Source organism: Hippocampus guttulatus, chromosome 3 (genome assembly GCF_054856545.1).
Source record: "Hippocampus guttulatus isolate MCC_2025c chromosome 3, RoL_Hgut_1.0, whole genome shotgun sequence".
NCBI classification, from domain to species: Eukaryota; Metazoa; Chordata; class Actinopteri; order Syngnathiformes; family Syngnathidae; genus Hippocampus; species Hippocampus guttulatus.
The window spans coordinates 18,883,634-18,894,576 of record NC_141263.1 but is presented as its reverse complement, the minus strand read 5'-3'; the positions used below and the strand labels follow the sequence as shown (position 1 = coordinate 18,894,576).

At 43.2% G+C, this 10,943-nt stretch overlaps 2 protein-coding genes across 2 annotated transcripts; one reads left to right on the top strand and one right to left on the bottom strand.

Annotated features, from left to right (window-relative positions):
- On the top strand, positions 1-3,705 carry nudt19 (nudix (nucleoside diphosphate linked moiety X)-type motif 19). The gene is made up of 3 exons (XM_086107270.1): positions 1-1,206; positions 1,889-2,096; positions 2,176-3,705. The coding sequence occupies exons 1-3, from the start codon at positions 430-432 to the stop codon at positions 2,382-2,384; spliced, it is 1,194 nt and encodes a 397-aa protein (XP_085963396.1). The 5' UTR covers positions 1-429; the 3' UTR covers positions 2,385-3,705.
- Positions 3,706-5,156: 1,451 nt separating this feature from the next.
- On the bottom strand, positions 5,157-7,644 carry LOC147207766 (regulator of G protein signaling 9-binding protein). The gene has a single exon (XM_086107271.1). It carries the CDS (start codon positions 7,146-7,148, stop codon positions 6,408-6,410), a length of 741 nt encoding a protein of 246 aa, XP_085963397.1. The 5' UTR covers positions 7,149-7,644; the 3' UTR covers positions 5,157-6,407.
- Between the last annotated feature and the right edge of the window lie 3,299 nt (positions 7,645-10,943).

The window sequence follows — 10,943 nt, the reverse complement described above, 5'->3', positions numbered from 1 at the left end:
TAAAAAAGTAAATCATGAAATATTTCTACTACTCTTTATATGAATCAGCACCTTTACATTGTATTGTTTTATATATTTTATTTTTACGCGTGATAGTTTTGTGGTTGAAAAGAATCCGTTTCGAAATTAAAATTGAAACATAAAACAACGTAATTCAAACACAAATGCCACAGATTTCTATCGTACAGCTCGAGCAGGCGACTGACGATCATGCGAGAACGTGAGTCATCCAGCCTGTAGATGGCAGCAGCTGCTTTGGAATCACCGGCCTGTAGGTGGCAGCAGTGAAACTTCCAACCTTTAATTTGGTGGAAATAGTTCAGATTGGAATTGCGATTACTTCCGGGTGTTACCAACACAACAACTGTGCCCATAGATGCAGTGACTTTACAATGAATTTGACAAGAATTTAACATTTGACGTTTTAAAATGAACACTGGACTGAAACACTGGAAGGAGGCCGCCACTCTCATTCTATTGGCGGGTCACAGGCTCGGCGTGGAAAATGTATCTACGCCGGGTTTTGCGTGTTCTCAGTCGACCGTTAAAACCGAAGGACGACCTCGGGTTCCTCACATCTTTGACTACAATGTTTTGCTCCTGAAACGAAGCAGTAAAAGCGGATTCATGCCTAACGCCTATGTGTTCCCCGGAGGAATGGTGGACCCTTCCGACTTTTCGAGTGAGTGGTTGGACGTTTTCAAAGCTTTTACCAACTCTCCCAACTTTGGCTTAAGGTGCGTCCGGCAACCACCAGAGACTAGACCGCCGATATTTGCTACCGACCGGCACAAACTGGGCTCACCTATCCCGGGAGAGGTCGCATTCCGGATTTGCGCCTTGAGAGAGACATTCGAGGAATCTGGCGTGCTGCTTTTCGTGTCCAAAAAGGAAGAACTGAGTCTGTTAAAGAGTCTGAAAGACAGGCGCGCCAACGATGAAGTCAAACATTACAAAGTAAACGAGCTTTGCAGCGATGAGCTGAGCAAATGGCGGACTTTGGTAAACCAGAACCCGTCAAACTTCGTCAGGATGTGCAGGGAGCTGGAGGTGCTGCCCAACATCTGGGCCCTCCACGAGTGGGCCAACTGGCTGACCCCCGAGGGACAATACGGCGCGAAGAGGTTTGACACGGCCTTCTTCATGTGCTGCCTGGAAGAGAGACCATGCGCCCTCCAAGACCAAAAGGAAATTCAACACTTACAGGTGACACTTAATATACATTTGTGCCATCTATCTTGTATGTCTATATGTGCCCTGTGATTGGTTGGCGACCCGTCCGGAGTGCACACTGCCTCTTGCCCAAAGGCAAAAGGGGTAAGCTTCAGCTCACCAGCAACCTTTAGGACAAGTGCTGTATAAAATGGATGTATGGGTATTCCTATTCAAGCGTCATGTGCAAATGTGTTAGAAATCTGTTATAAATGAGCCATCAAATGCCTTTCTCTTATTTCAAGGTACCACAAACTCCTAAAGGATGCTGATACCAGCCATCAATACTTGAGGCAAAAAAAAAAAAAAATCAGAAAACAAATTAGTCTTCCTTGCAAGTAGTTGGTGCTACACTGTTTTTTTTTTTTTGTGGCCGTTTGACACATTGGTGAATCATTTTCCATCCAAAGACAGAAAGGTGTTTATTTACAATTATTATGTATTGTAAGTACGAGTGGTAACAATACTTGGTATTGGTATCGGTGAGTACAAATGAGTGAATACTTGTACTGATATCGATCTGAAAAAAAAAAGCGGTATTGAACAGCCGAGAAAAAAGTTTTTAAATGATTTTTCATGGTCTCATGTTTTGATATGACGATAACCAGGCATTTGAATAGGGTGTGTAGACTTTTTACATCCACTGTAGCTCACCTCGTGTGTCGATGCATCCCAGTGGTCGACGCCCTCGGATGTCCTGCAGAGCTTCGGGGCTCGCAATTTGTGGATTGCCCCCCCGCAGTTCTATGAGCTGAGGCGTATGTGTCATTTCCCCTCGCTGAGCGACCTCCACGCGTTTGCCAGTCGACGCGGCACCGACGGCTGCGAGCAGTGGCTGCCTGTCATCCTCTTCCAGGACAACGGCTACATATCAGTGCTGCCAGGTGCGTGATTCATCTGGGGGGTTTTCCATCACTTGGCCGATTGCTCCAGTTTTGAAATTTTGTTGCTGTTCACTCGTAGGAGACCAGCTGTACCCGTCTACCGTTTCAGAAGTGACTAACGTGGAAACGAACATGGAGATTCAAGGAGGTTCTAAATCTGCGCTACATCGCTTCTTGATCTCAGACCCCTACAGTCCAGAACTGCAGGTCAACATTACACCCAAGTACAACCACACGCTGCCTCTCATTGAACCAGTGAACTCCACAACCCTTGTGGGAACACAGTAGCAGCAACTCACGAACAAGAACACTCCAGAGAGAAGACCAGGGATGGCAATTTTCCGCGGATACGCGGAAACCCGCCGTTTTATTTCTTAAATTGATCATTTTTGTGAATCGTCTAAATCTGTTGAGAACATTTTAGGGGGGGGTCAGGTACCTTATCGTCGAGTTTTCACGAGCTCTCCCGATCAGTCTTTCCATCTTCCGATTGTAAACAGCCCTGCGATTGGACGTGTATGATGTCTTACTTGTTGTGATTGGTCGCCCCGTCCAGGCCACGCCCCTTTCTGTTTTTTTCATCACTAGCCATTGCCATCCCTGGAAGACGCACAATCAGATGTTGATGTGTTGAAGCCATTTGAGTTGTGCAGGACTTCGGGACATTTCCCTCTCCCTTCACTGTCTTCGGGCTTTGGCCCATGTACACGTGCCATATACAGCACAGGTGTCAAACTCAAGGCCCGGGGGGCAGATCTGGCCCAGTCATAATGGCGCTCCAAGGGACACGGTAACAGAAATGTGGCCTACAACAAAAATTAGGTGATCACCCCTGATATACAGTATTGGTTGATTCATGCATTTGCAGGAGGTGGGGGTAGTGGGTACATATGATGGTGTTGTGCCAAATACTGATGTCATTTTTGGATGAAATAAGGTTTTTCAAAGTGAAATCACAAAAACAAGATCAGACGCTAACACAGAATCAGAGATGTAATTTATAAAATCTGATTCCTTACTCATCAACATACCAGTAAAATAGAAATTTACAAACAAATGCAGTATGTCACTGACAAGAAAAAGAGCAACTTTAAAAGCTACACGTTCTTTTATGAAATTATAATATCATGGAACCTTCACAAACTGAAACTCCTTTATAGAGATTCATCACATGTCGTGTGAAATATTACATTCATTATTTTTATTGGTTTCATGATTATTTATTGCTGCTCCCGAAAACCAGTAAAACACGATTTCAAGAAATTAGAATGTCACAAACGAAACCTCCATTTTCTAAAGGAAATTAGGTCGGGATTTGCCTTCTGAAAACTACTGTGTTTAATGAATCTTGAGTATCATCTATACAGTATACTTTTAATTGAACTACTGAAATTAAAAAATAGCTTAAAAACCTCAGCCTTTTATGCAGCCAACATTTATTTCAGTCAAAGAACAACTTTTTTGTGTAGCAATGTGAGAAATTGAATTGTGTGACTGTTGACATCAATCCAGCCGTTGAATGCCTCCTGTGTCGTGGCTATTCATATAAAGTTAGCTTCTTGTATTGTTATTATCATTATGAAATTATAATAAAGTACAATTTATTGTACTCGATTTTGCATTGCTTTACCAAGGGAAATCAAAAACATCCAGGCTAAATGCATTCACTGTATGTGGATTATAATGGAAATAGTGTAACACACACCTGTGTATGTCTGACAAGCTAAGTTGAAATAATACAGCTCAACCTTTGTGCTGTTTGCCTCCAAGAGTCAGTTGTGGGTTACCATGGCAACTCCACAGCCTTGGAAACCCACCATCTTTGTCGGTGATGAGACGATGATGCATTGCCGTGCGTGGCTCGCATCGCTGCCGAGAACTCTGTTTGGGAGAAGACTCATTGACCTTTCAATGACCCTCCACGTATGATTAAAGTGGAATTCAACTTTTTGGGAGGAAATTGTCGAATTTTCAAGCTTGCCAAAATATATTTAGATATCTCCTGAGCTGTCCGAAATAGTCTCCAGAGTCAGCAACCCCTCACGCCTCAGAAACTTCCAAGTCCAACATTTTAGTCCCCTCCTTCTTGGACATGTTTAATTCATCACAGATGTATTTTTGCATCTTTTGGAACTTTCTTGAAATGACAGGAAAGAGAAACAAGATGCAAAATGGTTTTCATGCAGCACTGCGTCCTAAGTGCTTTTGGGCTTTTTATATAAAGAAAGGACCAGTGACTTTTAAAGGATGCACAACAGCTTAAGAGAATAATGGGGAGGAATGGAAAATGTTTAAATTTTTACGTTACATGTTGAGAGAAAGCCGACAACTCCGTTTTTTTTTAACAAAGGCTAATGATGCAAACAATTAAAAACAATGCTGTATGCCATAATATGTTCTGATGAAATTCAATTTCAAAGCTTCAGTGTTTTTTCAGTGTCGCGGTTTAAATTCAATTCACTTTTCAAAGATTGGATTTGTGCTGCTCTCTTTCTTTAAAAAAAAAAAAGAAGTGCAACACCTACATCTTTTTTTCTGTTTTTTCCATATACAGTAGATATGGACTCCACAGAAAAAAAGCTGATTTTGTTGTTTCTATGGTGTCACTGAAAGAAATGACTTTTCAACCATAGCCCAGCGTAAACAAAAAGCGTCAGTAAATGGAGTCTTTTTGTCCGTTTTTCCACATATCCACTTTCAGCTTCCTACTAGCCTTGAGCGGTTGTATTTTAATTCATTGGCGTCGCAGTGCACTACTTCCACCAAACCCCTCCTTGGAGCCTCAGGGCCTTAACATCTCCTGGGCTATTCTAGGAATACACAAATACTCTTAGAAGTAAAACCATTAGCCAGGCAGATCAAGCATCTCCATTGGAAAATTGAACAGCATTTAACCTTAAGGTGGTTATGTCCCAAGTAATAATCGTCTGCTTAAAATCCCTTCAGCTTTGCAGCACTTACAACGTCGAGACTTGACATTTGGCACTTTTAAAAAACAAGATGATTATCTCAAATGATTGCATTGCACAAGACAGAATACATGCAAGGACTTCTACTAAGTGTGCTTTTTGAATTGTTTTTATTATAATAAATATACCTGCTTGTATGTACATTATCTGACAGATGACTGTACAAAACCTCTATTCATATATATTCATGTACCGTATATACATACACATGTTGCAATACTGTATATACATTCAACCCTGAAAAGAAGCACAAGCTTAACAGTGAACTGGTGTGTTACTTAAAAATTCTGGCCATCTTGTTAAGACCCCCCCACCCCACCCCCCTACCCACCATCTGATAGCATTAGCATAGCATTGTGATTTGATGCACAACAATCTGGCTTCATGCCAACTAGCTACACTATGGAATGGTGCCCATTAAATCACATTCAGCCCGTGAAGAGCGAACCTTTGCCTGTCGTGCTTTTCCCTCTATCAGATGGCCGCATTTGCTTGAAACAAGTCTAAATGTGAAGCATCATCTAGCGTCAAAGAGGAATAGTAGTCAGGCTACATGAGCTCTCTCGCTAATCCACTTGGATTACGTGTCGCTGATGGCCAGATACTGCCTTCCATTTCAGCATTGAACGCATTTATGAAGACAGACTGACGAGAAAGGCAAATAACATTGAATGTGTTATACACACCCTCTGACATCGTTTTTTGAATACTGTTGCCATCACCCCCCTCTGGCCTAGGGCAGACCCAAATTCTCTCCTGTGCCACAAGCCATAAAAGCATTCAGTCAATTGGAGAGAAAAAAAAAAAAGATCTCCAAGGGTGCATAGTGTCCCGTATTGTGTGAGATATGTTTTGTTAGTGTCGAATGAATGGACTTCAGTTTGTGTGGTATGTCTAATGACCTGCCATGGAGTTCCTTGCAATTGTACGGCTAAGCCAACTGCCCCACAGGGACGATAAATATATATTCTACTCTACACTACACATTTTTTTGTTTTCTTTCCCATTCCCTTCTCCAAAAATAAATAACCTCTGGACCCTAAAAGCTACTTCCAAATGTGCCTGATCGCCATTCTCTCTCTCTCTCTCTCTCTCTCTCTCTCTCTCTTATCTCCTACATTGCTTATTGTGGAAGTCGCTAAACATGAATCACAAATAATTCATAACATTGAGAATTGAACTTTTTAAACAGCACACCGCGACAGTAAGAGTTACGGTACTGTAGTTAAGTGGCATTTTTTTGGTGCCAGTTACACCACTGCTCTTTAGGGCTGAACCTTTTTTTAATTAGGCACCCCCCCTCCCCCACCCCAACCCAACCCCTCCAGGGACGGGCAGTTGTTCAGGACATGTTGATGACCAGATATCCAAGCACCACCGCCACAGTCACAATGACAAAGAAGACCACCACGGCGCAGATGGATGCGAAGCCCGCGTCCCCGCCTCCCCCGCCTTCCTCGTCCTTGGGTTCCTCCTCACAGATGGAGATGATGCCCACGGAGGAATTTCCCACGCTCATGTTGGACTTGAGCTCTGCGCCCGCCTCCTGCTTGGCTTCCACGGCCCACGGCGCCACCTGCACCTTCATTTCCATCTCCTCCATCATCTGACTCACCTGGCCAATCTCAGCCTGCAGGTCCCGCAGGTCGGCCGTGTCGATGTTGCTGTCCGCCTCGTACTTCATGTTCTGCACGCTCATGGCGCGCGCTGCCACCGTGCTGGTGCTCCCCGTCATGCCAGTCTGGATCAGGTGCCTGGTGGGCACCTTGAGGGGGAAGTCCTGGCCTATCTCCAGCGAGCGCTTCATGTCCACCTCCAGTAGATCCATGCTGCTGGAGAAGAGCACCCATAGCCGCTCGTACTCGGCGCGGTCCTCCTTGCTGATGCTCTTGTCTTTGAGCAGAGATGTCAGTTTAGTCCGGTTGGCCACGGCGAGCTCCTGCGCCTTTTTGCGGGTCCGCTTCAGCTCCTCGCGCAAGTTCTGCGAGTCCGACGTACTGCCCAGAGCCACGACCAGGTGCCTGTAGCACGCCGTCACTTTATTCAGGGCGTCCAGCATAGTTTTACACTCCTCTTTGCCCATGGCTGCTCAGCGACGCGCTCTCTCTCCCCCTCAGCCTCTTCCTCCCTTCCCTCCTCGTCCTCCCAGAAATATGACAAACGAGAGAAATGGCGATCTTTGTGGATCACCTCTCTCCTATGTGAGTGCGCATTCCTTTCTATCCTGCATGCCGCTTCCACTCCAGGAGGTTTACGCGCCCTCAAATGGGGTTTAGCCCCGTTTCCACTCCTTTACGCACGGATGCGCAATAATCCCATAACGCGTTTCTTAAAAATACACACTTTTAGCTACAGGTGGCAAAAATAATGAGGGGAAAAAAAACCAAGTCCGTAAATTCAAAAATTACGAAGGAGAGCGTCATTCGGCGTTAGGAAGGGAAATAGCGTCCACTCGACATAGAGACGTTTGCCGTTTGATTCCGTTTGGCTTCGTGAGTCTATTTTGGTGGCGGAAAGCGCAATGGGTGATGTTTAAATGCCACTAAGCGCCTTCTGTGGTCACGTGCTCGCAAAAAGCGATGCCCACGGTGACAAGCTGTAAAAGAGGGGCGGCCCACAGACTGGAGGATAGTCCGAGCTCGTTGATTGGCTCGCGAGGGTGCTCGTCACGTGGGAATGCACGTCGGCATCATTGGGTCAGGCCAGTACAGTAGCGGAGATCCCTTCACTGAGAGTGACTGTCACCTTCCGCGGTTTGAATGGTCGGCAGGAGCAGACTGCTACTCACAGACTCCCTTTTATTGACGGCAACAACCGAGATGGCAAACGTACCCACACGCTGTACTTAGGTTCTGCATTTTTGTGAGAAAAAAAAAACCGACTCGAGTTAAAGCTGTGGTGGGAATTACAGTGACGTACCTTGAGGTTCATGACCGACCAGAATAGAGGATTAGCCTGTTTCAAATGTAACCTTTTTGAAATATATGTTTTGTTTTAAAGCTTTTGATAATATTAAAATGAAATTCCACGCTGCTCAACAATGTTATAGCAAGAAAAAAAACCAAAATAATATTTCGTATAAAGGCAAGTTAATTGTAGGTTGTTTTTTTGTTGTTGCTTATCGCTATTTCCTTTTTTGAAAATATGAACTAATAGAAAAAGGAAAGTCAGATGAAGAGAATTGTTTGACAATGTCAATGTCATCTACAACAGTCATTTGTGGCAATTGCATTGTCTTCTCTTTTTTTGCTTCTTGTCCATAAAATTACCGTATATAATTGCCGTTTACAGTAAACTGCTTGAATAATGTTTTGTATACCTGCATGGTGCCCCACTGTGTTGAGAGGTGGCAGAGGCAGTGCTTACCTCCTTTGCCCGCTTTGCTCTTTTTGAATTATTGAAGCGGATGGCGCCTAATGATCCAGTGACAGCACTGTAACGCTGATGGACTTAAGCACACAGAGAGAGAGAGAGAGAGAGAGAGAGAGAGAGAGAGAGAGAGAGAGAGAGAGAATGGCAATCAGGCACATTTGGAAGTAAAGTAGGCTCAGATTTATTGCAGTGTAATACCGTAATAGAGCAGGGGAGTCAAACTTGTTTTCCTCGCAGTTGTGGTAGCAGTGAAGTGACATAATCGTGACGAAAAAATGGATGTGTGACGTAATAGAAACATTCTTCTCATCCTTGTGCGTTTATCACATTTCCAACTCTCCTTTTAAGAGGCAGGAATGTCCTTCTGTTGGCTCTCAAGTCCCACCAAGATGTCATCTTGGTCAATCCTTGGATCCCACTTTGCCAGGGTTATAATAGCTTTGTAATTGTCATTATTGTCACTTGTTTTGTTTTGACTTTTTAAAATTCAGTTTGTTTTAACTAGTTTTTAGAGCAAATTAGTTCGATTTTTTTTAAATCCTTTGTTTTAGTTCAATTAGTTTTAGTAGGAACTTTAGTTTTTTTAAATATATGTAATATTTGTTGAGTGAAAAAAAAAGGTTACCAAGTATTGGACAATAAAATAAATTACTTCTTCTGTATGGATGTACATCAATACTGAAATAAATACTTTAAAAATGAACCCTGAAAGCTCATATAAGATATTAATTGACTATGATGAAGGACATTTATAAAGGTAATTATGCCTCTGTGCCTGTCAGTCCAATTGAAGCATCATTATCTGTTGATGCGGCTCACTGTTTAATGAGTGGCTAATGAGTGTAATTCTGAGTGCCTCTGAGATGTTTTTGCTTCTGACTCATTACAAATACTTGCATTCGATTTTTTTTGTTGTTGTTTCGCTTGGGATCGTGGCAACTGCAGTCCTTTGAATGTGTCTCCATGACAACCTGTAACCTCTTGCTGGGGTGGCTTTGGTTATTTTTCCCAAGGTAATCAACACGTCAGCACAGTGCACAGTAGATGATGTATTGAAAGGCATGTTCATGGGGTAGCGGGACACCTTTTGATTATTATTTAAATATTATTCTCACATTTGTATGTTCCGATCGTAATTCTCAGCCTCACCTGGCCCTGCCATGCAAAGGCAATTGTCAGTGTTAATAAAATGAGACGATTTTTCAGTTTGAAGAGTGCGGGGGAAGAGTCAGATGCGGCCTGGTCGATTGCTCCATGCTGATCGCATCAGTGTGATTTCCTGCACGGAGGCCCATTATGGTTTGCTCTTACACAGACAGGAAGTGCTCCGTGGCGAGACTTTCGACTGTAATGCAAGAGGTCAAACATTCTCACACTTATTGCCGAAATGCTCTAACATGCATACATGAGAAATGATTCACTCATTCATTTTACTGAAACGCTCTCACAGGCACTTTTGAAACATGTTCAAAAACTACAACAAAAAAAATCTGTTATGTGCTACTCATGTACTTATGCACAAGCTACTGAAATGCTGTCACACACTAAAGACTCTCACACACATCATTGAAACGCGCTGACGCACTGCTGAAAAACATTTGTCCATACAAATTATTAAACACACTGCTGAAACTCACACACTATTGAAATGCTCTCACACACCCCTGAAAAAGTATTCTCCCTCAGTCACACGCACTACTGAAAAATTATTTGCTTATGGACCCTACTGAAACACCCTCACATTCACATTAATAAAGCCCTTGCGCACACACTCTCCCTGAAACATTCTCACACACACTACTGTAGAATTATTCGCTCATACACTATTGAAACACTGCCACTGAGACCCAAATAAAATTGGCTTTGTCCCTCTGCAGTGTCACGAGAGACATGTTTCCCATCAGGAGCACCATGATTGTAAGGTCATCTGCATATGTCACAGGGCGGATACAACCTCATCACATCACTCAATAAGAGCTCCCGCATTGTCTCCCCCACAGCAGCTCCTCATGAGACAGACAGACACACACACACACACACACACACACACACACACACACACACACACACACACATACACACACGAGAAAGTTCCTTTCCTCCCCCCTTGAACCAAATGCTCTGCATGTCCTTATCTTGTAAACAGGCATCGTGCTTTTACCGTATTTGAGCTGCACTTTAGTGGCGATGACATCAACATTTGTATTTGCTGTGTGACATCTGTCTACTACACACTTGTAATGCTTCTCATCTTGTGTGACCTTTCAAAATGGCACCACACTTTTTTAAGTACGTTAAAAAAAAACTCCATAGATCGCCGCATTTTAAAGCCGATTAGGAAGTGTTGGCATACTGAGCTCCCTGCTCACTGAACATGACCGCAATTTCATTTTACTGCCCGCTGTCTGAAGTTTTAAATATTTTTGTTTCATGATAATGGCCTTTTGGTGCCTAAGTTTATTTGATATGTATGACTGAAATTAATTTGGAAATTAAAGAAAACTTG